The sequence below is a fragment of the Penicillium psychrofluorescens genome (genome assembly GCF_964197705.1).
Source record: "Penicillium psychrofluorescens genome assembly, chromosome: 6".
NCBI lineage: Eukaryota > Fungi > Ascomycota > Eurotiomycetes > Eurotiales > Aspergillaceae > Penicillium > Penicillium psychrofluorescens.
Window position 1 is genome coordinate 2,199,098 of NC_133444.1, and position 27,242 is coordinate 2,226,339.

Consider the following 27,242-nt stretch of genomic DNA (forward strand, 5'->3'; position numbering starts at 1 on the left):
GCAACTCGTGCCCACCATGTAACATTGCATACTCTGTTGACCAAGAAATTGCTGATTTCTTCGAGAAGACGACAGCCACTCGCTCAGCCCGTGACACCTTTGCAAGGGAGCATGTTGGCGGCAACATTGTTCCGGTGGCCGTGCAGGGTGCGTGTAGCTATACTGTCTATGCCGGACACGATGCTGAATTCGTCGTACAATTTCGACTGGCATCCCTCCAGCTAAGTACGGAGATTGCGACACGCGCTCGAAGCATCTATGGCCACTTTGCACCTCAAGTAACTTTTTTGGGGCAGATTGGGTCGACTACGAGGTATTCGTTACTTAGATTTTATCCTGGCACATAACAGTCAGGTGCCCGAAAACTCGCCTAAGTTTTCCTCATGGCGCAAGAATCTTGTAATTGACATTGCGAGGTATGCTTGACGTCCTCGTTGCAAATACACCGAATTGCTAACTACATGCCCTGTTAGATTCTTTGCTCTTTCGTGGAATTGCCCTCAAGATGTTGGTCAAACGGACCGCGACAACTTGTACAGTCGATACAAAAATGAGCTGAATTCGTTGCTTGCTTCTCTTCCAGATCGCTTCCACCCATTAATCCAGGAGTGTCTTGATTCATTACCCACCATTTTTTCTCTTCCCATGGTGCTAGTCCACAAAGACTTTGGCGTCTGCAATATTGTTGTCAACGAACTGTCTTGCAATCTAGTTGGGGTGGTGGATTGGGCCGAAGCAGAAATTGCGCTATTCGGCTTGAACCTTTTTTCTCAGCAGCGATTGATAAGTAAGATCCATCTCAAGACAGGCTGGGTCCGATTTGACGATTACGTCGCCTTGGAGGATATATTCTGGAGCACATTCAGTGTGGAAGCTGGAGGGCTGGGCAATGACACAATCAGAGCCATTCAAGTGGCAAGAATTGTAGGACTTCTGCTATCTCGTGGCTTCACAAGTCGTCTCGCGAATATGCCGAGCCCAGTGCCTATTCGGGATGATGAAAGTGGAGCATATAATATGCGTGACCTGGACGGGCTGTTAATAAATCCAGCTACAAGGTTTACGGATTTAGCATAAACGATGGGCACTGAAATACGATGGAAAAAGGAAGGGATGGAAGATTCAATATCTAACAAAACAGGCAATAATAGAACAAATCAAATAACCCTGGCCATGGCAAGTGCGGCCTTCAGATCGTCGACATTTTCCACTTTAGGAAGAGACTTCCCTGCACTGAAGACTTTGTGATTGCCTGAGGTCATTACCGCATGAGTTTCATATGCAGAGCAAACACGCGGCCTAGCATCGCTCGCCTCGAATTTCCAGACTGTGATACAAGTCGGTATAGTGTTCTTGACGAAGGCCAATTCTAATATGACAGTTCCGACATGGAGCCATCACTGCACCCACTAACTTGAAGACCAGTCTAGAAAAAAAAAGGGGATCTTTGGCTTGATTATAAACAAGTCTAGCTAATAAATCGAGACAATAATAATGATACAACATATCATCACATCAAAATACTCCCCAAAATTCCCGCCTTCGCGAATTCTTGATCCCGAACAACCATTTCCATAACGTGTCGATAGTTCTCTCCTGGAGTGACCACACCCATAACGGACGACTCTACCGTCTCTGCATCCATTGCAATAGGAACACTTCGGCCAGAAACGCACAAAAAACCAAGCAACGCAAATAAAACAGCTTCCTTAGCACTGGGATTCAGTTTGGTAGGGCCATCGTCGTCGTCAAGTCTCATAACCTTACTCTGGGGGAAGCGCGCTCTCAGGTGTTTGAGAATATTGGGGTTGTAGGCCCCACCACCGCAGATGTAGATTTCGTCAATGTTCCTCCTACTCTCATCTAGACGAGGCAAGACGATGCTCTCATACGCCCTGGCGATCGACTCGGCTGTGATACGGGTGATAGTGGCAATGATGGCCTCGGGAGATTTGCCGGATGATTGCATCTTTTCGACAAGCCCTCGAGCCACGTCGTCTGAGAAGAGTTCGCGCCCTGTGGTTTTTGGCGGTTGAAGTTGGAAGTATGGCTCATTGGTCAAGTAGTCTTCGACAACTGCATTGTCGATCTCTGTTTCGCCTCGGGCACCGAGGATTCCGTCGCAGTCAAACTGCTCCTTGTTGTTTGTTAGAATGCGCATGGCAGCGTCGATAAAGACATTTCCTGGCCCGGTATCAAAGGCAAAGTATTTTGAATCTGAATCTGCAGTCTTGACATTGCTGGCTGGGAGTACGGTTGCATTTCCTATGTTAAGTGTCAATAGACTGATTACACAGGCTCGGTTAGGGCTGAATTTGGAATGCTGCTTCGCCATCCACTTACCTATGCCGCCGATATTTTGACTAATACGTGTCAGCTCAGGATTAGACAGAAGCCCAGCTTCGAAGAAGCCGGACAACGGCGCACCCTGCCGGCCGGCTGCTAGCTCTGCAACCCGAAACCCGCTGATGACTGTCCTGCTCTGTGGTCAGTACATGTATAAATGTATGAAGTTACCATAGAGCCACTCCAGAGCGCGTACCTTTTAGTACCATAGGAAATCATGGCAGGCTCCGCCATCTGCAACGTCGAGCGCTTTTCTCCCACGGGATGGTGCCATAGTGTCTGTCCATGACTCGCAACGAGGTCAACTTGGGCTAGGTCCACCCCGGACTCCTCGATTGACCGTGTAAACTCTCTTCCTAGTTCGAAATTGAGTTCACAAACTTCAGCCATAGAGGTAGCCGCGTTAGCCCCGGCGTTAGGACGACATAGACGAAGGACCTGAGAGCGGATAACTGGGTTGACTGGGACTTCTGTGTACGAGAGAAGCTCGATTTTCACGTCCTGCGATGATGGAATGGAAGATATACGACAATGAGCAACGTCAATACCTACATCAAGATGTTTAGATACACAATCACAACGTGGCTCTAGTCTCGTCCACTCTGCGCAGAGGCCAGGAACTTACCATCCACACTGGTGCCACAATTCAATCCCAGGACGTTGAGAGTAACCATGATATAGGCTGACTTGTTTACCTCAGGGAGGCCAAGTATTTGTAGTAAACGTTTTTCTTGTATTAAATCAAAAGAAGGGAAAAAGAAAGGAAAGTAAGACGGAAGGAAGAAAGAAAGAACAGAAGAGTAGAAGGACCCTCGACCCTGTTAAGAAAAATTCCCGATTGGCTTGACCAAATATTTGCGGTGGAGATGGCCGAGTCAACGTCCTTGGGTGGCTCAGCCCACAGCGTTGAAATATAGGTTAGGGCCGTTGTAGCAACCTCTCGAACGAAAGTCACCTAATCTCCGCGAGGCGATCAGAATCGGTCATTTGATCGCATGATTTATATGTGGTCCACTAAAACACCCGTCGCGTTAGAGCGCGCCCCTGATCAGATTGGCTCGAAGTCCTGGTAGTGGGAGCGATGTAGTGGGCCACACGACGGGTTATCCGTAGATAGACTTGGAGCACCCAGCCCCAGCACCTAGAACAGGTAAAGAAAGAGAATACTCGAAAGGCTTTTGTAGACGGGGTCTTGATAAAGGAGCAGAAAGGCACGGATGTAATAAATTCTCTTTACTTTTATAAGCGAGGCTAGTGAAGTTGCAAGAGCACTCTTTTAACACAAATCACCTTTACTCCATCTCCAACGCCCTCTTCAATGACCCCGTTGAGGCTTGCAGCTTTGCCCTGCTCTCCTCGACTGAGCATCCGGAGGTAGCCACGAGAATGCTAAGCTTGACATGACCATCGCAGCGGGCCAATATCTCATCGAGGACATCGTCTCTACTAACGTCAAAAGCGGCCGTCGCGGGGACGATGGCCCGAACGACGCGGCGAGCGCGGTCATGCAGCTTCTCATTTGAAATTTTCAAGTCAACCATCTATGTGTATATTAGCATGCAGGATAAATAGTGAGAGATGAATAGCCTAAATAAACTGACCAGATTGCCATATGTTTTCCCAGCTCGGATTTGTGAGCCTGTGGAAATCATATTCAAGATCTGAACCCCGCTACACAGTTAGCACAGGTTTCGCTTTAAAATCTTTGACGTCAGAACACAGCAGGCCGTACCATTTTGGTCGCGGTGCCCGCTTTGAGACGAGTACTCCCGGTCACAACTTCGGGCCCAGTGACAGACTCGATCAAAACGTCGCAGAGTCCCTCTAGTGCGCTTGGATGCACACAAGAGAGACCAACCGTGGCTACTCCGATCGAACTTGCGTACTTTATACTTCCTAAAACATAAGGGGTCCGCCCCGACGAGGCAATGCCTATAAGCACGTCGTTCTCGCCTAAGGGAGGGGACAACATCGCAAGGTCAGCCGCACCCATTTCTTCTGAGTCCTCAGCGCCTTCGACCGCGTTTCGGATAGCATGGTCTCCACCGGCTATCAGTCCAACAAACTGTCCTGGCTGTGCAGAGAATGTGGGCGGACTTAGGACTTCGTTAGTGCTGCCAATGACAGGCTGAGAAAATGTATACCTACATTTCAGACGCGTCTAGGACACCTAATCTGTATCATAGCAATAGTCAGTTATCAACCACTGATATGGTACTGAGTGAGACGATGATTGGATACCTTCCACTAGTCCCAGCCCCGGCATAGATAACCCGCCCGCCCGCAAGTATGCGTGGTACGATCACATCGATTGCAAGAGCAACTTGAGGTAGGCAGGTCTTAACTGCTTGGGCAACAGTTGCGTCTTCTTCGTTGATGATCTCTAGGACAAAAGAATAAATCAGTCATATGACAGAGGGTATTGTATCAATGGTACTTGAACCTACGACATAGCTCTAGGGAAGATACTTCGTCGATCTTTGAGGTTTTCGAGTTCTGCTGCTCCGTTTGCAGCTTGGCTAGCATTTTGGTCGAGGGCGCCGGGTGGCTTGGGATGATCGGGGCATTCATTGTTGAAATCAACAAAGGTGCCTGGTGCTTTAGATCAGTATGACTGCACATGATTGTATCTTTCCAATGGGAGAAATTTCGGGGCCGAGGGAGCTTAACAGGGATCTTGAACCTACATAAACCTTGCGTTGAATTTAGAACTTGGCAAACAAAAACTCATGTCATCGGGGTTATCTTGTTCGGGAGATCGCAGCCGATACATAAATTTGATGACCCTGACCGTAGCTCGCTCGCTTTATCCGTCGGGTTATCCGTCGCGGAGATAAGAAAGACCCACTAGATCCATGGCCCCCTGGTCGTGCGAGGGCGGGAAATTTGCGGGGAAGATAAAAGAACTCGAAGTTTTCACGCGGAGAGATCGAATTAATCCATTCATTTCTTTGAACCAGCCGGGTTCAACCTTTCTCAGAAAACGGTCCATCCTGTAAACCGTTTCCTCTGCAGCTTTGGACCCGCTAAAAACGACAGATTCCGACTCACCTCGCAGTTATCTTCGACGATCTACCAATTCTGCGTCCACGACGATGGGTGTCAACTTTGACAAGTTCCGCGTGGCCGTCTGGGGCGAAGCCCCGGCAAGTCCAGAAGAGCGCAAGGTGGGAAGCATTCTTAGCTGCCTGTGCACAAAGTTACTAACATTGGAGAACCCAGTTACTGAGAAAGATAGACTTCTTCATCCTTGTACGCAGCCTGCTATTGACGGTTATCAGATTGGCTGCTAACTAGCGATATAGACTTACTGCTGTATTGCCTTCTTTTTCAATTACCTAGGTGAGCACTTCAATGTCTAGTACATCTCAATCTGTTAAACTAACATAAGCCTGAATAGATCGCGCCGTTTTAGCAAACGCATATGTGTCTGGGATGCAAGAAGATATTGACATTAGTGGCAATCAATACAACCTCCTGGTTACCTGTCTTTCGGTTGGCTGTAAGTCATAATGTTCACTCTACCTGCTCATGTTGGCCCGTGCTCATTCACTGCAGACATCGTAGGACAGGTGCCTCATAGTCTTATGATCCAGAAGGTCGCTCCTCGAATTTGGTTCCCGCTGATGACAACTGTTTGGGCTATATTAACTATGGCCTGTGGAGCCTGCCAGAATTTCAGCCAACTGGCCGCCGTGCGTTTCCTACAAGGTGTGGCAGAAGCGTCTACCTACAGTGGTACGCAGTATATAATCGGCAGCTGGTACAAGGGGTCTGAGATTGGTAAACGTATCGGTCTCTTCCAAGCTTCTGGAATGGTGGGAACCATGTTTTCAGGTAAGGCCGCTAGTGGCATACAATGGTGGCATATAGTAGAAGATTGAAATTGATGACTTTTACTAGGTGTCTTGATGACCGCTGTTTGGGAGACGATGAACGGCGTGTCTGGATTAGCTGGTTGGCGATGGGTTGGTATTTCTTATGAGAGAAACCTGATCGCGGTTATCCGATGCTAACTAATATACGGATAGTCTTTCATACTTGATGGAATCATCACCCTGCCCGTCGCCGTCTTCGGTTTTGTCTTCTTTCCCGATCTTCCAGAGTCGACTAAGGCATTCTACCTCAAGCCTCATGAGAAAGAGCTAGCTGTTAGCCGTTTACCACCTAAGAACCCAGATGGACACAGTATTGGATTCTCGCTGATCAAGAGAGTCCTGCTCACACCCAACTTGTAAGTATTGTGTCTCAATCGCTTTCTCAAGCTGCGCCTAATTTACTGGATTAAGCTGGATTTTCAATATTTTCTGGATGATCGGTGGAGCATTGGAAGCCTTTTCTACACAAACATGCATGGTCCTATGGATGAAAGCTTCCGGGCTATTTACCGTTCCACAGAATAACATGTATCCGCTGGGCATCACCGCCATTGGTTCGTACATAGTACACCTAATTTTCGGAGAGCTAATGAAGGCTGACTTCCTCTAGGTATTGTACTCACCCTGTGTACATCTGTAGCAATTGATGCCACAGGAGTCCATTCAATATATGGTTTCTTTGCCTGCTCTGTCCAAATCATCGCGTGCATCGTCCTTCTCTGCTGGAGCATGATTGGAACTGATGCAAAGATGGCAGCGTTTTGTAAGTACCAATGCGTGCAGACCTCTTGAAACTTTCTGGGACTGATTGAGATAGACATGGCGGGGACGGCGTATTCGATTCAACCCGTCGTTTTCACATGGGCAAATAAGGTTTTATCACGAGATGGCGATGATGCTGCACGAGCTGTTACTCTGTTCTCCATGAATGGTGAGTTTTCCTCCCTTCGGCTGATTCTATAGGGAGACATACTTAAAGTGACACAGGTGCCTCGTCTGTCTTGTACGCTTTTTGGGGCATCGCACTCTATCCGACAACCGATGCTATAACAGTAAGTCTCATTCATGTTTCTAATCAAGCTTTACATATAGCTTTACATATCAAATACTTACTGAAGAGCATTAGGGTTTCTTCAAGGGAACTGTGGCAATGGTCGTCGTTAGCGTCAGCCTTGCGGGATGGATCTGTGTTGTGTGGTGGCAGGATGTGAGGACGATGCGCGAACATACTGCTCAACTAGACCGGGAGTCAAATCTCGAGGAGGCCAAAAGCTCTCATGATCAGCTTTAGCAGAAACGGTGCAAGGAGGAATAACTCACGTCAACTAGTTGAGATACACATTGGTCCTGTTTGTTAAGAAGTCTACAAGGAATCTTCAGGCCTAGCCCTCAAATAAGTCAACATGTCGTGATAGATATTTTGGCAATTATCTGCACTTCAGTATGTGTTATAGTGTACATTTTTTATGGAACCGGTTGTACGATGGCATAGTGGATTGTTAGTAGGGCTGCGAAGGTAATGTGAGACGAAAAGAGCCAGCCCTAAACCGTACGACTCCTTTGAGCATTATTTATTGCATCGAGGATTGGCTGTTGGTCTCCAAATCCAGAGCCGGGGCCAATCAAAGCCTTAAAATTGGCCGGTGGGTCCTCCATACTTTGAACGTACAAGGCCCACTTCCATCCCAACGGCTCTTCGGCTCTTCCGCCATCTCCAGTGAAACCAGGAGCACGTTCCGTCTCCACCATCCAGACGAGCACTACTGCGAGCCATGAGGCGAGGCTTTGTCAGGACTCCGCTTGCCTGCAACACATGGTATGAATCCAATCCTAGGTTCCTCGTAAGGTTCGGGACTGATGAGTTTCTAGCCGAAGCCGCAAGACTAAATGTGATGGCCTTCGCCCGCAATGCGGTCATTGCACCGTCAAGGGACTACAGTGCCTGTGGTCTGCCCCAGATCCTATGCATGGAATGTCGCCTAGCTCGACTGTTCAAACCCGAGAATCACCAGAGGTGACCACACACATCAGAGCTCTGCCGCCACCGCACGAAGCGGCTGATCAAAGCCCCAACCTCCGGCATGGCCTCCAGATCTGTCTGAATCATTTCTTTGAACGGCATTTTGCAAGCGACTTTTGTTCATTTGATTACCGGCTAGACTTTGAGCACAAGTGTAGACAAGATGCCCTCCTCGCTTCATCAGTTATAGCGCTATGCGGCAGGTACCTAGCGCAACAAGATGCACAAGCTCTCTTCGGGCTTACTTCGCCACGTCAAGTCTCGCGAAATTTTCTACAGAAAGCCCGGTATTTGGCCAAGGTGAAATCGGATGAGCCAAGCGGTAAGAGTGTCGCCCATGCCTTGATGATCCTCAAATGCTTACAACGCAATCCCAGTTCCGCATATCCAGGCCAACTTGATAGTCGCCATGGCAGAGCTTCTCGCGAACTCTGGTGCCCGTCAGTGGCTTTTCGCAGGCATGGCCATCCGCATGGCTGAGATCATGAGACTCAACAAGGAGTTTCATCAGAAACATACACCGCGAGATCAAGAGATCCGAAGACGCACCTTTTGGGCATGTCTTCTCTTCGACAGGGCGCTAGCGTACCTGCTTGCTAAGCACCGAACAATTAATCTCGACAACGTCTCTATTGCTGTCCCTAGTGCTGATGCGTCGCTAGTCTACCAAGAGGAGACTAGAGGCGTGAACTTAGACGAGCTGGCTACTCAGCGGAGACCGTCAGACCTAGGTCTCACTCCGTATTTGATCAAGGCTATCTGCCTTTGGAGTGATCTAGCTGACTTCGTCGTTTACTCACGTAGGCGACTAGACTGGCATCCGCCCACTGATTCTCGGAGCACCCTTTTTATCCAGCACGCGGCCCTGCGCTCCTGGGTCGACGAGTTACATCCAAGTCTCCGTTGGAGCGCTGACAACTACAAGAACCAATGTGCCCTTGGTCAGAAGAGTCCCTTTGTGGCGATGCATTTCATACTGCGTTCAGCCTCGTGCGTCGCCCATCAGTGCTATCTGCCTCAAAGGGCCAGCTATACTATGCTTGTCGACCTTGTCGATGCTGCTGGTTGGTCATACTTCCACAGGGACGAATCGCTCATCAAGACTTGTGTAAACAGCGCACTGCAGGTTGGGGAAATGCTCTCATATTTGATGGGTGATATGGAGCACGAGTCCTCATTGCAAACCGTCTGGGTAGCTGCCTCAATTCTGATCGCTGCCAACACATTTCTTTGGCTTCAATACGCACGAGATGAAACATTCTCAGACGAGAATATGGTGAAAGAAGCCAATCACTACTTCAATCTCGTCCGTCAGCTCATGACATGTTGGGTTTCCGAGTGGAAAGCCGCGAGACAGTGGCTTGTCGCCCTCGACATCATGCATGATCTGTATAAAGCAGCTTACCTCGGCGAAGTCAATGAAAATATTCTTGTCGGGCGAGAAAGCGGCAGCGTAGCTGCAAATTCGCCCGATTCTGACAATGAAGACGACGAGGACGCGGCCAACGACTTTCGGCCACAGCCTGGCGACGGGTACCCATCAATCATCTCTCTGCCGAACCTACAGGCTTCAGTAAAATTCGCCACGGGGGATACATCTGCAAAGTCAATAAGCGTACCATCGATATGGCTACAGCTGTCGGGTGGTTGGCCGCACGGATATATGGGAGCGGAGAGTCTGCTCGAGGTGGCTGGAGAGATCGATGTATAATTCAGCGCATTGGAGTGCTAGACATAAGGATACCCATGATTGAACCAACGAGAGTCCGAATGGAGCCCAATAGTGAAAAATATTAAAATAAAGACACAGTCATGCGATAAACACTAAGTACTTAAATAGTATACGAGTTTTGAACATCGACGTCAAATGTCCAAAACTGGGGGTCTCTCAAGATTTGACAGTAGCTTGTCTTGTTCAGCATCACTCATAATTGAGAAGCTGGGGTAAGTGGGGGAAGGGTTGGTAAACTCGGTTGGAGATAAGACACCGCTTCGGTGTTCGCGCGGGGCCCGAGTTGACATCATCCGAGCTTTCATCTGCTACTCTTGGGGTATAAAACGAATCGCCATAGTAATGGGAATTCCTTGGGTTTATCTTTGATCACCCGGCATATCAATTCAGTTCCCCTAAAATCTCTTGCCGTCCCGATTCATTTGCTCCCGGCATCTCTAGCAAAAGAGAAAAATGACCATCCCGACGAAAGCCAAGCCCTACTACGACGTGGTCGTAGTTGGTGCCGGCCTGAGTGGTCTTCAAGCTGCTCTCACAGTCAGTGCTGAAGGACTCAGTGTTTGTGTCTTGGAGGCGAACAACCGGGTCGGGGGGAAGACCCTCTCCCTCAAATCCTGCGAGAAGGGATTCAATGATCTGGGTGCGGCCTGGATCAACGACACCAACCAAAGCGAAATGTTCAAACTCTTTCAGCGATTTCACATTGATACTGAAATCCAACTGGATCACGGAGACAGCGTCCTTGAGCCCGCGGTGGGGTCGATCGTGAAAGTGCCGTATGGCCAACTTCCGGTACATATTGCCTCATTCGATCTCCAAATACCCAGAATACTCACTATGATATGAAGGGTGATCCAACTGTGTTCATAAAACTCATGGAGGTTCTTCGAGCGGAGTCCGCCATCGTGGACCTGAACAACCCTTCGAACTCTCCAGGAGCCAAGGAGATTGACCAAACAACTTTCGAGGATTTTTGTGTCAGCAGAACCAAGTCTGAAGATGCAGCTGATATTTCCGATCTGATATGCAGTGCTCTCTTGGGGGTGGAAAGTGACGAAGTCAGCGCCTTGTTCATGTTGCACTATATTAAATGTGGGTGCGGAATCGACAACCTCCTCTCAGATCAGAAAGACGGAGGACAATATTTACGCAATAGACAAGGTATTTACCATTGACAAAGAGAGCCTTCGGTGTTGATTTTGGGCGCTAACGGTCTAGGCAATCAAACCATCTCCCAGAAAATGGCCAAATTACTGGGTCCACACTCAGTCCTCCTGCGGAATCCTGTTACTTCAATTGATCAATCGCAAAGCTCTAAATGTGTGATTACAACAGAGAGTGGACTGGTGGTTCACTCTCGAAAAGTCATCGTCTCGGTCCCTACAACCCTCTACCCATCAATCAAATTTAACCCTCCATTGCCTGAGAAAAAAGCAGCTCTCGGCGAAAACACAGCGATGGGATATTACAGCAAGATGGTATTTGTTTTTGACAAACCTTGGTGGCGCAATGCTGGATTTTCTGGCTGTTTGGATGCCGAGATCGGCCCCATCAGCTTTTCTCGAGATACCAGCATTCCCGCTGATAGCCAATGGTCAATCACTTGCTTTATTGTCGGAGAGAGAGGAAGGCAATGGTCCAAACTGTCCAAGGCGGCTCGTTATCGTCAAGTATGGGAGCAGTTCTCCAGGGGATTCGGAAAGTTTATCGATGATATACCCGAGCCAGCAAACACCCTGGAGGTTGAGTGGCTCAAGCAAGCTTTCTTTCTTGGGGCTCCCTGCCCAGTCATGGCACCCGGAGTGATGACAGCTGTGGGCACTGAGCTGACAACACCCTTTGAAAACATACACTTTGTGGGTACCGAGACTGCATCTGTTTGGCGTGGATACATGGAGGGTGCCGTGCGCTCTGGTCAACGAGGAGGCGCTGAGGTTTTACAGGCATTATCTAAAATACTTGATGTTAGAGTTTAGAGGCCCTTGTGTCGAGAGACGCGCGATGTGGGCGAAGGGTTTAGCCCGTGTTATAGATACAATGGATATTGTATATACAAAATCTGACCTGCAACTAGTAGATAGATACACGGGAGTAAAAATGGACGCGGAAAAAAAAAGGAGAAATAATATTGCCAATAGATACGTCTCCAACAGCAAGCTTAGAAGGTGCACACTAGATTCAAGCAAGGCAAGGAAATCGCTTAAGCGCCGCAGAGCAGAGCGACTGAATAAAACGGACAAAGGTCTACTAGGAGATAGATGACGTTCGTTCACATCCATCCCCTCGAGACATGAAGCAACCTAAAAGCTCATGAGATCTGAAAATGAAACAAAATACGTTAGCAGGTTGTCATACAGAGACATGTAGACAGTTGGGGGAAAGAAATACCTCTTCCAAAAAGCGCTCTTTTAGCCCAGTCCATGGCCAGCATACACCGGGTCCGGAAGCTGACGCTCTCAGCGAAGTAGATACCGCGCCAGAGATACATAGCCAGCACGCCGCCGCTGAAGTTCATCCCACCGAAATCAAAGATTGCCGCGTTGCTGATATACGCAAGGCTGCCGAGGTGCGTATACTTGAAAGCCTTATAGACAGCCTCGTCCAGATCACCGTAATCGATCTGGTTAGCCTGCAGACCGGGCAGGGCGGAGGCGATCTTGGTCAGTTTGCGGCCCAAGTACACGCCCTGCTGGTTTGCGCGCTGGGCCGTAGCGGGGAGGGAGGTGAGCTTTGTGTCGATTTGGTGGAGGAGCTCGGAGAGCTCGTTGTAGTCTAACGTGCCGGAATGGTCTATGTCGTATTGCTCGAAGAGGCGGTCGACGCGTCGGAGGTGGTCAGAGGCCTGCGGGAAGCGCTTCTTTATGCGGTTGGCGACATTGCGCCATTCGGAGAAGTTGAGATGTACTTGCTCTGGGTCCTTGCCTTTCTCCCAGGCGATGGTGCGCAGGAATTTGATGATGTTCTGTGCAATGTTGTTCTGGACGGTGGAGCAGTCGCCGACCGCGTAGACGTCGCCTAGAGGTGTTCCGACGACGCGGAGGTGCGAGTCGGTTTCCAGAGCATGCTTATTGTTCTGGCCCTCTAGTTTATCAGAGAGTGTTTTGGAGATCTCGGCTCGGGCTAGATGGAGGTTGTCAGTTAGATAAAGCTTCACCTAGGTAACTGAGTGAGGGCCATGACTTACCCACTCCTGTGGACCAGAGACAAAACGCAGTGGGAATCTCCTTGACCACTGTTTCACCATTCTCTTCTTGACTGAAGAGAACGCGATCCCTCTTTACCTCCTTGACCCGCGCGTTAGTCAAGACTTCCACACCATCGCGACTGAAACGTCCCTCCGCATACTTGGACAGGGCCTCGTCATAGGTGTTCAAAATATGACCACGGCTCTGGATAATATGCACGGAGATCTCATTTCTCACAATCCTGGGGAAAGAATGCAGCAGATCCTCATTAAGCAGATCGAACAGCTCCGCCGCAAACTCCACACCAGTCGGACCGCCACCACAAACCACAAAAGACAGCAATCGCTTCCGCTCCTTGTCGGTAGTGGTTGGCAGACAGGCCAACTCCATATTCTCCAACACCTTGTTCTTAATCCGGCGTGCGTCATCGATAGTCTTCAGGAAGCTGCAGTTCTCCAGACCCTGAACGCCGTGCGGGTTCGTCACGCAGCCAACACCAACGACAAGCTTGTCGTAGGGAAGATAGAAATTCCTCTTCTTCCCTTCATCATCAACCTGCGAGACCTCGACCAGTTTGTGCGAGAAATCCACGTCCGTCGCCTCCGCCTTCAAGAAGTGGCCATGCACACGATCGATGATCCGCCGCACAGGTTCTACCAACGACCGCAGTCCCAGCGTGCCCACCGTCGCAGAGGGCAGCATGGGCGTGAAAAGAAAGTAGTTCGTCGGCGACACAACGGTAACGTGATAATCACCGGGATGCAGATTCTTGAGAAGTGCAATACTGCCCCATCCCGTGCCCAGGATGACCAGACGTGGCTTATCCTTCTGCTCGAGCATATGGTTTGAATCATAGTCGCCGACGAGCATATCGGCAATAGGCAGATTCTTCGGTCCGCCGTATCGGGGGTTCAGCGCTAGCTCTGAGACGGGGATATCCTCTGCGCTGGGAGACTCGCGGTATGTGCTAGCGTCGTAGATGAAGAACGCGATGACCGCGGCGCCGCTGGTGACGATGAAGAAGCCGCAGTAGAAAAAGCACTTGTAGATGACGCCTAGAGCGCCGGTACGTTTGGTTTTCTCGGGGGCAATGCTGGACTGGAATCGGGTCGATAGCAGAGCCGGAGTCTTGCGGATCGGGCCGGCAGCGGCGCGCCATTGAGGGACAGGTTGGCGGCGAGAGGTGTGCAACGAGCGCGAAATGGCCTGCCTAATAGCTAGATGTGTCCTGGACGCAGGGATTCGATACGCCATTGTCCCAATTGAATGCGGCGCGGGGCCGCCAGGACGACTCCGGAGCAACGCCGCACTCATGACGGTGTAAGGGAGGGCAAGGGACCTTGAGAGAGGCAAGAGATGATCAGCGATAGTGAATACGGGCGAGACAGCTCATGGTCCACGCGGCACAGGTGAAAAGAACGACGAGTCCGAAGCTGAAAGGAAAACAGGTCCAAAAGCTCGCGGACGGAACGAAAGGCCCCAAATATTAATACGGCCGACGTCATCTGGTCACGTGGCCCGGGACTCGGCACTGATAGTGAACATTGTGGATGTCTGTATTTTCTATTTGCGTTGCTCATAGACAATAATATAATGGATGAAATGTAAAACCAGGGAAGATCGCATGCAGGGAAGTGGCGTTAGAACACCCTCTCTGTCTCTCCCGAGTGCGCCGCTGAATGCAGACCATAAAAAAGTATCAAAAGCGAAAAGAAAAGAAGCCAATAATCCCCATGAAAATCCCCGTAAGTTGTGCAATGAAAAAAAGGAAATGAATAAATGAAAAAAGCCGGGCTCGCCTGATATGCAGATAAGAAAGATGATGGAAAAGAAGTGTCGAGGCGAATATTGAGGGACCGTTTCATCGTAATCAGTCCCAGACCAAGTCATCGTCAGGATCCATACTGGACCGTTTCTTGCCATTGGAATTTTTACGGCTCTTAGGCTTCTTGTTGAGATTTGCACTGGAGGTAGAACTCTTCCGTTTCATAGGTCTGGACCCACTACCAGGCCAGTCGCTGGCGCTGGCACCAATGGAGTCATCGACCTCGCCAACAGCGTCGAGGTCCCCATCGGCGTCATCGTGCTGACCGACCTTGAACTCCTCGTCGATGGCAAGCAAAGTGGCGAATTCGCGGCACTTGTTCAGCATGGACTCCGGGTTGTCCAGAGCGGCCATGTTCCTGGCAATTGCTTCCCAGAGTCTGTCGCCTGTGACGCCGTGCACCTTGGTGGCAGTCTTGTTGAGCTCTTTCGCGGCGGCTTTGCCGTCTTTGCTGTGTGCATGTACCCCATAGAGACGACGGAGGTAGGTTCGTGCTTCCCACAGCATGGATAGGGATGCAGCGGCAGTGGCCAGCAGTCGCAAGGTGGCCGGATTGGCCTGCGGTGGGACGCTGGTAGGGATTTGAATCTCAGTGGGGAAGCCTGGGATCATGACAGGAGCTGTCTGTTCCTCAACAGAAGGGGGGAAGATATCCGTCTCGATGGCATGGGCAACGACGGTGCCAGTCGAGGAGACGATGCGCTCTATACAGACGATGGTCGGGACTAGTTCAGCCAGCTGGCCGTAGTCAAAGTAGCCCAGGTTCTGGGCCACAAAGCGCGCCAGCAAAAGGTGCTCTGGAGGGTTGCCGGTTGCGTCGAGTTTCTTCAGCTCGAAGTTCACTTTCGCGCAGAGGTTGGCCAGGAACTTCTTTTGGTATCGGCTGTTGCTGATCTTGACGATCTCAAACAATGGAGCAAGCTTGGCAACGTAAGGCCGAGCGGTGGCACCATTCGATTCACCGACGACGTCTCGCTGATAGTAAAAGGCCTCCTGGATGGCGCGCATGTACTCTCGCTCGAACATGGATTCGAACTGCGAATGCAGCATCTTGTGCGTGTCAAACGCAACCTTGGAAATCGCAGGCACGGTGGAAGTCTCCAATGAGACCAGCACCCCCGCGCATTCTTTGGGATGTACCAGGCCCTGGCGATTGATACTCGCAATCAGCTCTATTGCAGTTAAGGAGTAAGCATCCTGTCGCGATTGCGCCAGCCGCAGCATATCGTGAAGGAAATGCTGGGCAATCAAAGCCGCGGCGCCGTCGTTATCACTTGCTTTCAGCGATCCTCCCAGTCTGGTCGAATCCTCCTGAACCGCCGCTTCCGAGGCAGTTGGCATAACGGCCTTTTCGGACTTGCCTTCTTGAACAGCAAAGAAATCCGCGAATGACCGAAGGACAATGTTCTGCAAGCTTGGCGCATCTTCCTTAAAGACCTGGGAGAAAGTTATCCTCGGTCCCTGCCGGCCAAACTGGGCCGGCCATGACTGGCAAACGGAACCCAAGCTTTCAAGCGCCATCACCCTGAGTTCGAAAGGCTGATTGGACTTAGTGAATGGGAGAATGAAATCTGCCATAAGGCCTGCTACTGATCCACCGGCCCATGTTGGGAACGAGCTCTTGAAGTGGGATGCATATTTCTCAAGATCACAGTGTCGTCCAACGCATCCCGCAATGCGGATGTAGCTTTTGGCGCGTGCCAGGGTCGATGCATTTGCGTCCGCTGAAAGGTCGGAACTTTTGTATTGCAGCAATGGCTTGAGAACAGACACTGTCAGCTTCACCAGCCGGTCTGTGTTATGCAGGACGCCGTTTATAGTCCACAAGCAAGCCATGACCTCGTTGAGTTCCGCGCGAGAAAGCTTAGCGACGCTTTTGAAAAGGTCGTTCTGCACCTCCTTCAGAAGCGTGTTGTGAGACGAGGATAGGTGTGGCAAGACACAACGGTAAATCACCACGACCGATCGGAAGATAAAAAGATCGTCGGCAGTCGCAAGGTGCCCAATGTAAGGGTGGAGGGATTCCAATTGGTCTGGGCTAAAGAGCTTCGCATTGGATTTGGCGAAGACGGTGATCGTTTGCAAAAGAGCCTGTTGAAACTCTTTGCCAGATGCATCCGCGTCTTCCACGAGTCTCTGGAACATAACCGATACCATAGCTTTGCAGACCTTGAAGTTGAGTGCCGCAGATTTGGATTTGTCCGACAGCACGGCTTTCAGACAAGTGCTTAGGGACTCAAGAGCGGCATCGCTGCGCTCAACCAGACCGACAATCAGGTCAACCTGCTCTCCCAGTGCCAGTTTAACCTTAGGCCCATCAGAGACAGAGTCAATAGACTCGTGGAATGGAATATGCCATATCTCCTCAAAAGTCTGGCGAGCCATTGACGCCACACTTTCCTCAAAATCCGCTGTGCGTTGCAGAAAACTGTCCAGAATGGCCAGCTTCAATTCGTGTCTCGAGGTCTTGTGATAGAGGTCTTTCAGTAGCCCAATGCAGCGTTTGCGAACACCAGCGGTTCCATCAGCAGCACAGGCCAGGATGCTCCGGCATCCTTCCTCTTCGAGTTTGGGCTTCAGGCCGATACATTTGGCGATCAGCGACAAAGCAGAATCACGGACCATAGGCGAAGCATCCGTGGTGCATCGAAGGATGAGACGCATCACTGAGGCGTCCCGGTCAAGGAGGTTCGGGTCTTTCTCAAGCATGTAGATGACACTTTTCAGACTGCGGCTGCGAACCTTGGCCTGGTCACTGGCAATAGAGTTCAACAAGACCTTGAGAATCGTATCAAAGGCCTTGCCAAAGCTTGAGTTCAGAACCGTTAGGATGTATGCAAATCTTCCATGAACGTTGGAGATGTTATCAAATTGCATGTTGGTCTCTAACCAGCGAGGGTCCGAGAAGGATTTAGTTAGGAGAACGGCCAAATCGTCGGTCATTCCGTCCTGCGCGGTCTCCTCTTTGTCCTCTGGATTGTAGTAGAGGTTACAAACAGTCTTCGCCCATTGAGCCAGGTAGTACCCTCGGGCACTAGTCAACTGCCAGTTGTCGGAATTTCGGTCTTGTAGAAGATACTCGAGAGCCATTCGGTATGGGCCGGTGGGGGTAACGAGATCCTGTGGGTGCAATGCTCGACAAGAAAAGTCGTCAAAAAGCTGTTTGAGGTAGTCGGTGAGTTCGCTGTTCGAGTCCTCCATAGACGGAAGCATGTGTTGCGCAGTTGCAATCAAATCCGATATCGCAGAGCCCATCCATCCCAAAAGTTCAAGAGCCATGCTCTTTGCGATTGCGGAGCTTTTGTCGAGATCGGCAATACCAATCATGTGAGATGCCATGATCCGGAGCAGTAGCTCGGCGGCAGGCCAATCGGCAGACCCAAGGATGTGGACCAAGTCCTCGGTGAAAAGATCGAGAATGTTTCGGTAGGGTTGATCGCCCGTCTTGGTTGATGTCATGGCACGCTGGACGATGAATTTGACGATGTATTGTGCACTACGCACTGCGTTATCATAGAGGCGGTTGACTTTGGACGCAAGTCGCTCCAGAGATCCGTCTTGCTCATCGGAATCAGAATCGGCCTCCTTCTCCTCTCCATCGCCCATTGATTCATCGTTCTCCGAAGAGGCCTGCAGTCGGCGCTTAGTTTTTGAGGTTTTTGGCGTCTCCAAAGCGGTAGTCTGAACGAGCTGAAGCACTAGTGCAGTGAGAAGTTGGATATTCTTGCCATCCGCAAGTTTGAATTGTCTTGCATTTTGACGAGTAGAGGGAAGCTTCTCCAACGAAACCAAGATTTCGTCCAGGATAAAAGGTCGCTGATCTGGGTACTTGGAGAAGATCTTGGCAAGTACATCCATCGCACCCCGTCTCGCGGGCTCAAACTTCTGAATGCCTACCGCCGAATCCTTGTCATTGTGTGCGTTTTCCACGAAGATCAGCTTAGCAGCAAAAAACTCAGTGGCGGTAATTGTGCCCTCTGAGACATCTATGCGGGACAAAAAGTCAGCAAAAAGTGTGAGAGCCTTTTTGCTCTGGTGAATCAGGCTTCCGATGACCTTTCTATGGGCCGAGAAAAAGGAGAAAAGATGTGCATCCTTGCCTCCCGAGCGCGATTCGACAGCAGGGATAACGCAGTGGTCGAAGGTTTGGTTGAGGACGTTGGGAATGGCTTCGATGAGATCCTCTGGACAAAGATCGCGCTCTGTCTGGCGGCCAGACATAGTCTGGAGAAGCGTTCCAATGGCGAAAAGTGCCGTCAATACATCCTCCACTCTACCCAGCCACTCCTGTGCTTCGGCTTCATTTGATGGGTCATTCAAGCCGAGATCAGGAGCCTGTGCGGCGAGAATGGACTTTTCGCAAAGCTTCTGAATCCGATTGAGATAGTCAGATGGGATATCCCGAAGTCGATCAAACCCAGCGACTTTGCGGATCGCCTTCTGGAGACGGCTATGGGCATCGGAGGAGAGTACGACGCCATGCACCTCCAACGCTCTGGCGCTCACAAATGTCGGATGTGGTTTTTCAGCAGTCGGCACGATGGACATGTCCGGCTCGATCTGGTCCTCTGTTTCGAAAACTTCGTGAAGCAGGTCCTGCAACTTCAGCAAAGCAGCGTCGGCCTCTGCTTTTTGATCCCTCAGTCGCACTGCCGCCATGGCATCTTCACCGTCGGTATTCAGCTTGCGTCGCTTTATGTTCGTCAGGGGAGTGTGTTGCGTCGGGGTAGGCTTTGCAGGAATGACGATGGCAAAGTTGCTCGAAGGCGTTGCTTGTCTCTGGGTTGGAGTCGGAGTCGAATGGTTCAGCTGGTGAGTTTGCTTCGGTGTTGCAGGTGGCAGTGGCACTGTCGGTTCTTTCTTCCTCTCGGTTTTGATGCTGGGAGAAGATAGTTCAGGATCTGGACAACAATTGTAAGCCGGATATTTTCCACAGAGGTATTCTTCCAACAACATACATCGATATGCGATGTCCGTAGAATCGAGCATCATCTGCGCAAACGAGCCCAAGGTGCTGCGATACGACGGCGGCGCATCGGGGGCGGATTCGCGTAGGAGCTGGGTACTGTTTCGAGCGGGAGGAAGCTTGAATTTGCTGGAAGAACGAGACAAAAGACCATTATTAGTATATGAAGTTGGCTGTGCATGTTGGTTGCGCCGCGCTTACAATTCCGTCAGCTCGTTCCCGTCCAGCAGCTGCTGCAGATATTCCCGAGAGGTCTCCAGACGACTTGACTCGTCTTTTCCCGACTGGATCTCGGCGTCCAATTCACTGAGGGTATTGCGCCCGGCCTGCAGGATATGGTTGATCGATGTTGTCTGCAAGGGTCTCCCGACGTCGGGGCGGAGGATGCAGTCTGGGGATGAGAGGATAGAGGGTTAGTGGCCGGGCTGAGTGAGGTGAGGATAGATGCGGGACATAAGAAACATACCCAGGCCAAACACCGGGGCGTTTGACATCGAAGAATACTGCAGGGCCTCGTCGACGGACAGCGGTCTCATCATGCTCGGTGGAGGCGGCATGATGATGTCGCGACTAACTGGCTGGCGGTTGTTGTTGACGACGACCTGAACAGCCGGACGAGGACCATTGGAGTGGTCCATGATGGTCAAGCAACGAGAACGAGCAGCCCATGGCAGGAACGGGCTAACTATGGCAATGACATGGCGTGGTAATGCTTCGCGCTTGCCTGTCCGGACTCAAGCTCCGACTTAACCAGGCCTGACCGCCTGGCCCGTGCGCGGAAAAACTATCACCACTTCTTCTTCTACTTCGACTTCGACTTCTATACAGTCTACCCAACTCAACACGCCATGTCGGCCATCGGCTCCCTCATCTTCTGCACAGCCTGCGGAAACCTACTGCGCGAATCAACCGGTGACGCCAATGCCATTCTGCACTGCGATGTCTGCGGCACAAGGAACAAAGGTGCGACAAACTACCTTCACTTTTTTTTTTTGAGACTTCTTCAAAGACTAAACTAACCCAACGCCACGCAGACACCATCCCCCAAACGGTCGTCTCCGAATCCAAACCCTCTGCATTCCCGTCTGCCTTGCGAGCCAAGCGTTCAGCCGTGCAGGAGCTGACGGCCGAGGACCGGACACATGAGGCTATCACGCAAAAGACATGTCCCCAATGCGGGCGCAAGGAGATGTTCTTCACGACGATGCAGTTGCGCGGTGCCGATGAGGGGAGTACGGTGTTTTACCGTTGTGTGTGTGGACATAAGTATGGCCGCCCAGCTCTGAGCCTTGCTCCAGTCAAAAGCAGTACTGACTTTTTTTTTCTTACACAGGGAGACCGAGGATAACTGAAACTTGGAGAAATCCACACGTGGAATTGAATTGGGTCTATGGTCATGTATAACAGCGCAGCATGAGTGTATCAAAATAACGACATCACGAATTTTTTTCCTTCGTTCTTCTTTCCTTGTTCTCTATGCCGCCGCCGCAGAGCTATCCGGAATAAGCGCATACTCAACCTCACCATTCTTCTCAAACTCCGCCATATCCAACGCAACAATAATACTATCCCTAACCACCTGCTCCGGATCATTGAGGAACCTCTTCAGGGTGTCCTCAACGCCCTCCTCATCTCCCAGACTCCCCAGTGCTTCCGCCGCCTCATGGCGCACCATGCCCTCCTCGGCCTGGTCGCTCAGCGTGGCAGTGAGACTGGGAATAGAGGCCGGGTGGCAGAGCTGGCCGAAAACAAAGGCGATCTCGTGGCGGAACAGCGCAGAGGGATCCTTGAGGCCCTTGGCCAGGGCGTTAATGGCGTCAACGGCCGTGGGGAGGTCGGGGGGTGATGCGAGGTCGCGCAGGCCGAACATCGCGCGGTAGCGTTGGAAGAGGGGGAGGGTGGTGTCTAAGAGGGTCTTTTCCAGGTCTGGGATTGAGGGCTCGGTGGCGGAGAGAGGCATTGGGGGTGCTGGGTCGATGGATGTGAAGTCACTGTGGAGAAAAGAGATTAGTCCGCTGAATCCCACGACCATTGGAAGTATACAGTACACACCTAGGCTTCAAGTTCTCTCCCTCCTTCTCCCCGGAATTCTCCCACACAATTCGATCAACAGCAATGTCGCACGTCTCGCGAACAACGTCAATCTCGGTCTCATCATCCTTGAGCCTCTTCAAGATCTCCAAACTCCCCTTATCGCCCAGCGCGCCGAGCGCCTCCGCGGCCTCATGGCGACACATCGTATCCTCCGCTCCATCCTGGACGACTTGCTGCAGGTAGGCAACAGATTCCGCGTTGCGGGTCTGGCCGAGGCAGTAGGCGAGCTCGTGCTTGAGCAGCGCGGAGCGCGAGGTGAAGGCGGCTGCGATGGCGTGGATCGCTGGCAGAGTTTGTTCGGTTGGTGGTTGCAGGCAGGCGAGGTGTTTGAGAGAGAAGAGAGCGCGGAAGCGTCGTGCTAGAGGCTCGGATTCGGAGGTGAGGACTTTGCGCAGTGGCGCGATGGTTGTGTCGGCGTCTGCCATAATTGTGGTGTGGTGGAGTTGGAGATGTGTGAGAGAAGGATAATCTTTTTTTGGGGATCTTATCTCGATTTTTTTTTGGCGGTGGGGTGGCGGGGCGGTAAAACTATATAAATCTTCACTTCAGCACTCAGCTACACTCGAGCCGAGGGCAGATGGAAGAGCGCTATTGAATGAAGTAATACTTATTGAATTATAAAATAACGGAGTGATGGTCACTCTTTGAATCAATGCTTTGCTCCTGTGCATTATGGCGCCACCCCGGATCTCCGGCATGAACTAAATATTCTACAGATTGAAACCACACCACGCTAGGTATCGTACACTTTAAACCCTCGCAAAGCAGAGCGAGCTATTCGTCCCTCCAAATCCAAAGCTATTCGTCAGCGCCACGTCGATCTTCCGCTGCTGGGGATGATTCGGCGCATAGTTGCAATCAAACCCATCACCACACCGCTCCAGATTAATAGTTGGCGGCATGATATTCTACCATCACATCAACATGGTCAGCCCAAACCCACTTAATGATCTAATGATAGTCGGCTCACCTCTTGAATAGCAAGAACACTAAACAGCGCTTCCACAGCCCCCGATCCACCAAGCAGATGCCCAATAGCACCCTTAGTGCTACTAACGTTCACCTCCGCGGCCTTCTGCATCCCATCGGGCCCAAGGAGAAGCGACTTGATGGCCGCGTTCTCAGCCGCGTCGCCAATGACAGTAGATGTGGCATGGGCGTTGACGTAGTCCACCGCGGCGGGGCGGAGCTGGGCGTGTTTCAGCGCTTTCTTCATGGCCAGGTAGGCTCCTGCGCCGTTCTCTTTCGGCGCTGTCATGTGGTATGCGTCCGCGGAGCAGCCGTAGCCTCTTAGCTCGGCGTAGATGTGCGCGCCTCTGGATCTGGCGTGTTCTAGCTCCTATGACCAAAGGGTCAGTAGATTGACTTGACTCTTTGGAGAGAATTGGATGATTTACCTCAAGAACCAATACCGCCGCCCCTTCACCAACGACAAACCCCTTCCGATCGGCATCAAACGGTCGCGATGCCTTCTCAGGACAATCATTAAACTCAGTCGCCAAACTGCGCGCGCGGGCAAACCCGCCAATGGCTAGTGGGTGGATGCAAGACTCGGCGCCACCGGCAACCATGACATCAGCTTCACCGGAAGAGATGAACCTCGCTGCATCGCCAATGGAGTGTGCGCCTGTGGTGCAGGCTGTGGTTGCTGCGTGGTTGGGGCCCTGTTTGGTGGGTTGTGGTCAGTAAAAGAGAGATAGAGAGCCAGTAGCAATGACAGGGAAAAGGTAAGTGCTTACCATGAACCCGTATTTCATGGAGATATGCCCCGCGCCGAGGTTGATTAGTAGTTTTGGGACGAAGAGTGGGTGGACTTTCTTATAGCCCTGCGTTGAATGAATGGAATTAGCAATGACCTTATTAGTGGAAGCATAGTATCGCACGCACCCCCTTCTCATAGGCAACGACGGTATTATAGATCTCATCGAAGTTCCCAATGCCGGAGCCCAGACAGACGCCCTGTGAGATATATTAGTCTCTCACTCAATTGGCTATGCAATTGCTTGCATACGCAGACATATCAATCGCATACCGTATTCTCCCTCTGCTCACCATCCACGGGTTTCCATCCCGCATCCTCAAGAGCCTCCTCCGCGGCAGCCATAGCATACTGCGCAAACAGGGCCATCTTGCGCTCCTCCTAGAAAGAACATCAGCCTTGACTAATAAAAAATAAAGCATAAAGTATAGAACCCAAAATGAATAATCAATACTCACACTCTTACTCAACCATTCCTCCGCGGTCCACCCGCCCTCCGCCCGCAAACCGGCCGGCACCACAGCAGCGATCTGGCACGGCAGCTCGGCGAAGCGGGAATCGCGACGAGTGACGTTGCCGATGCCGCAGTGGCCATCTAGCAAGCGGTTCCATGATCGACGGACTCCTGGGAGTGGGGGTTAGCGCGCGGTCAGTTGGCCGTGAAGACTTTCCCCTTCCGGAAGCGCAGGTGGAGACGAGGCCATCGCGTCTTTTGGCAGGAAGAGACGGGAAGGGAAGGGAAGGGAATAAATTCAGGGCCGAGATTGGGAATGCACGAAGAGGAAAGAGACAGCCTCTTCTCTGCTTTGCTCTCCTTCGGCCCTCATCTCATACATCTCATACCCGAAAAAATGAAATTCAACTCAACTCACCGACTCCCAGCGGCGTCACCGCCCCTAGGCCCGTCACGACAACGCGCCGCATAGCATGCCTAAGCCTTAGCCAAACACCTCACCTAACCGAACACCCAGATAAATCGCGGGTGGTGTGGTGGAATTGTTATTGTTGTGATGCCGTAGTTGTCGAGAAGAAAGGGCGAAATGCCCAGAAAGGAAAGTCTGCACGACTCGGAACAAGGCGGGGCGAGATTGGCTGGATTAGGAAGGACGGCGGAGACTGACAGACAGACGGGTTTAAATACTCGGCTGCTTGCACTTCACTGGTTTTCCGTGACAGACAGAACGAACTTCTAATAATGCCCGCTCTCAAGACCCTGCTGAGTGCGCTCGCGCTGGCTGGCGGCGCTGTGTCCTGCGCGCACCACGGTGGTGGTGACGTCGTCCCCGAGCATGAGCGTGCGGAGTTGTTGAAGAAGTGGGATCAAGAGGTATTATTATTGCCTATTCTCCTGGTTCTGGGTTGGTTTTGGTACTGACTTCCTTCTAGTGGTCTTTCTCCGGCATCGCGAGCTTCGCGCACCTCAAGCCCGTCAAGTGTCTCATCGAGCCGGACGAGCACTTTGATATCGCCATTATTGGCGCACCGTTCGACACGGCTGTCAGCTACCGACCTGGTACATCTCCCCAAACACCTCCATCTACAAGTCCAAGTATAAGGATAAATATCTGACAATCTATAAAACAAGGCGCTCGCTTCGGCCCCCGCGCAATCCGCGCCGCCAGCGCACGACAGATGTCCGGAACAAGCTTCAACACGCGGGCGGGAATCAACCCGTACAAGTCGTGGGCAAAGATCACCGACTGCGGCGATATCCCAATTACGCCGTTCGACAACGGGCTGGCCGAGCGACAGATGTACGAAGCCTTCCTGGAGCTGGGTGCGCGCAAGACCGTCAACGCCGCACCCAACGGCGACAAGAGCATTGGCGCAGGCCATCCCAAACTCGTGACGCTGGGCGGCGACCACAGCGTTGCGCTGCCGGCTCTGCGCGCGTTGTACCAGATCTACCAGAAGCCCATCACGGTGCTGCACTTCGATGCACATCTCGATACCTGGAATCCCGTGCGCTACTCCGCGTACTGGCAGAGCGAGCAGACGCAGTTCAACCACGGCTCCTTCTTCCACAAGGCTAGTCGCGAGGGTCTCATTTGTAATGCTACCTCCGCGCACGCGGGTCTGCGGACGAGACTGACGGGCGTTGATGCGGGTGATTATACGAACCCGGGACCCGAGCAAGGATTTATCCGCGTGCATGCGGATGATATTGACGAGCTTGGTCCGATGGGCGTTGTTGAGACGCTCATCAACCGGATTGGTCTCGACCCGGAGCAGCCCGTGTATCTGTCTGTGGATATTGACGTGCTGGATCCGGCGACGGCGCCAGGCACGGGGACACCGGAGCCCGGTGGTTGGACGACGCGCGAGTTCATTCGCATTCTGCGCGGGCTTGAGAAGCTGAACCTTGTTGGTGCGGATATTGTCGAGGTGTCGCCGGCTTATGATAACAAGGGCGAGACGACCGCGCTGGCGGCGGCACAGGTTGCATTTGAGATTATTACGAGCATAGTGAAGTCTGGTGTGAAGGAGAATCTGGGTGGTTGGTACGGGCATCTCGATGAGGGTGTTGTGGGTGAGGCGAAGGCGGCCAAGGCGGCCAAGGTGATCAAGGATGAGCTGTAGATGGAGTATGAGATTGCCATGCTAAATAGATGTTGAATGAGTGAATGCCACACGTGTCTTGCAATTTGCGGAATCTGTCTGGTCAGCAGTATAAACGTGCAAAATCACTACAACCAAGAACATGCATCGTAAACGGATCTGAATTGTTGAATCTTGTCTGCAGCGTTCTAAGATCCAGAATAGTTTTGCTTCTCGAGCGGATGAGAGGGTACAAGAAGATTGGAAAAGAAAATAAAAACAAATGATGCTTGAATCGGAAACCAGCGCGAAACAATAAGCGCAAAAAGAAGCCGGGTTTGGGGAGAGAGGAGGTATAGCAAAAGCTCGAAACTCGAGTTTCCGAAGTGCTAGGCCGCGCAACAAGAACTGAAATAGGGAGATGACGAACAACAATCATCGGCCAGCCAAAACACGACGCCCTGACGTCCAACGCCGAGAGACGATGAGAAGGAGGAAGGAAAAGCGTGGAAGTGGAAATTGGATGAGAGGGAAAGGTATGGGTTTTTGCGGAGAGAGGAGGATGGGTGTGTCGAAACTCGCGACCGCCGGGGGTTCGTGAAGGAGAGAATTGTGCGGCGAGTAGGAAATAATCATCGGTCAAGGGACATTGGGAGAGGGCAAAGCAAGGAAAGGAGAGAATAAGAAAAAGGGGCAGTGGAGATATAGGGCCGGAGGAAGGTGTTGGGTGCCAGAGCAGGAAACCAACAAGGTGATCACGGTGTTTCATCTGATGCCTCCCAACTCCCCCAAAACTGGCCTCCAAGGAAACAGGTTCATTCCGTCGTATCTGTGTGGCCATCAATCAGCCATCGGGGCATCCAAGACTCCCAGATTCAACCAACCTTTGAAAAGATCAT

The 27,242-nt window shown here is 51.4% G+C and overlaps 9 protein-coding genes across 9 annotated transcripts; 4 read left to right on the top strand and 5 right to left on the bottom strand.

Moving 5' to 3' along the window:
- Positions 1-1,510: 1,510 nt before the first annotated feature.
- Positions 1,511-2,736, bottom strand: PFLUO_LOCUS9309 (uncharacterized protein; the record flags this gene model as incomplete). Its single annotated transcript, XM_073787124.1, has 4 exons — positions 1,511-2,265; positions 2,344-2,477; positions 2,543-2,694; positions 2,728-2,736. The coding sequence occupies 4 exons, from the start codon at positions 2,734-2,736 to the stop codon at positions 1,511-1,513; spliced, it is 1,050 nt and encodes a 349-aa protein (XP_073643310.1).
- A 2,705-nt stretch (positions 2,737-5,441) lies between these two features.
- PFLUO_LOCUS9310 (uncharacterized protein) lies at positions 5,442-7,515 on the top strand (the record flags this gene model as incomplete). The annotated part of the gene is made up of 12 exons (XM_073787125.1): positions 5,442-5,513; positions 5,569-5,598; positions 5,652-5,688; positions 5,747-5,848; positions 5,905-6,183; positions 6,250-6,314; positions 6,378-6,580; positions 6,636-6,778; positions 6,835-6,987; positions 7,042-7,155; positions 7,212-7,276; positions 7,351-7,515. 12 exons carry the CDS (start codon positions 5,442-5,444, stop codon positions 7,513-7,515), a joined length of 1,428 nt encoding a protein of 475 aa, XP_073643311.1.
- A 681-nt stretch (positions 7,516-8,196) lies between these two features.
- PFLUO_LOCUS9311 (uncharacterized protein) lies at positions 8,197-9,955 on the top strand (the record flags this gene model as incomplete). Its single annotated transcript, XM_073787126.1, has 2 exons — positions 8,197-8,566; positions 8,622-9,955. The coding sequence occupies 2 exons, from the start codon at positions 8,197-8,199 to the stop codon at positions 9,953-9,955; spliced, it is 1,704 nt and encodes a 567-aa protein (XP_073643312.1).
- A 2,321-nt stretch (positions 9,956-12,276) lies between these two features.
- PFLUO_LOCUS9312 (uncharacterized protein) lies at positions 12,277-14,475 on the bottom strand (the record flags this gene model as incomplete). Its single annotated transcript, XM_073787127.1, has 3 exons — positions 12,277-12,293; positions 12,410-13,096; positions 13,161-14,475. 3 exons carry the CDS (start codon positions 14,473-14,475, stop codon positions 12,277-12,279), a joined length of 2,019 nt encoding a protein of 672 aa, XP_073643313.1.
- A 556-nt stretch (positions 14,476-15,031) lies between these two features.
- On the bottom strand, positions 15,032-20,590 carry PFLUO_LOCUS9313 (Sister chromatid cohesion protein 2; the record flags this gene model as incomplete). Its single annotated transcript, XM_073787128.1, has 4 exons — positions 15,032-19,887; positions 19,945-20,081; positions 20,154-20,343; positions 20,419-20,590. 4 exons carry the CDS (start codon positions 20,588-20,590, stop codon positions 15,032-15,034), a joined length of 5,355 nt encoding a protein of 1,784 aa, XP_073643314.1.
- A 210-nt stretch (positions 20,591-20,800) lies between these two features.
- Positions 20,801-21,304, top strand: PFLUO_LOCUS9314 (DNA-directed RNA polymerase I core subunit rpa12; the record flags this gene model as incomplete). The annotated part of the gene is made up of 3 exons (XM_073787129.1): positions 20,801-20,915; positions 20,987-21,218; positions 21,286-21,304. 3 exons carry the CDS (start codon positions 20,801-20,803, stop codon positions 21,302-21,304), a joined length of 366 nt encoding a protein of 121 aa, XP_073643315.1.
- Positions 21,305-21,426: 122 nt separating this feature from the next.
- PFLUO_LOCUS9315 (deoxyhypusine hydroxylase) lies at positions 21,427-22,471 on the bottom strand (the record flags this gene model as incomplete). Its single annotated transcript, XM_073787130.1, has 2 exons — positions 21,427-21,943; positions 22,005-22,471. 2 exons carry the CDS (start codon positions 22,469-22,471, stop codon positions 21,427-21,429), a joined length of 984 nt encoding a protein of 327 aa, XP_073643316.1.
- Positions 22,472-22,795: 324 nt separating this feature from the next.
- Positions 22,796-24,729, bottom strand: PFLUO_LOCUS9316 (Mitochondrial beta-keto-acyl synthase; the record flags this gene model as incomplete). Its single annotated transcript, XM_073787131.1, has 8 exons — positions 22,796-22,954; positions 23,017-23,385; positions 23,444-23,710; positions 23,786-23,872; positions 23,934-24,005; positions 24,079-24,186; positions 24,264-24,430; positions 24,678-24,729. The coding sequence occupies 8 exons, from the start codon at positions 24,727-24,729 to the stop codon at positions 22,796-22,798; spliced, it is 1,281 nt and encodes a 426-aa protein (XP_073643317.1).
- Positions 24,730-25,000: 271 nt separating this feature from the next.
- On the top strand, positions 25,001-26,385 carry PFLUO_LOCUS9317 (uncharacterized protein; the record flags this gene model as incomplete). Its single annotated transcript, XM_073787132.1, has 3 exons — positions 25,001-25,132; positions 25,192-25,318; positions 25,391-26,385. 3 exons carry the CDS (start codon positions 25,001-25,003, stop codon positions 26,383-26,385), a joined length of 1,254 nt encoding a protein of 417 aa, XP_073643318.1.
- Between the last annotated feature and the right edge of the window lie 857 nt (positions 26,386-27,242).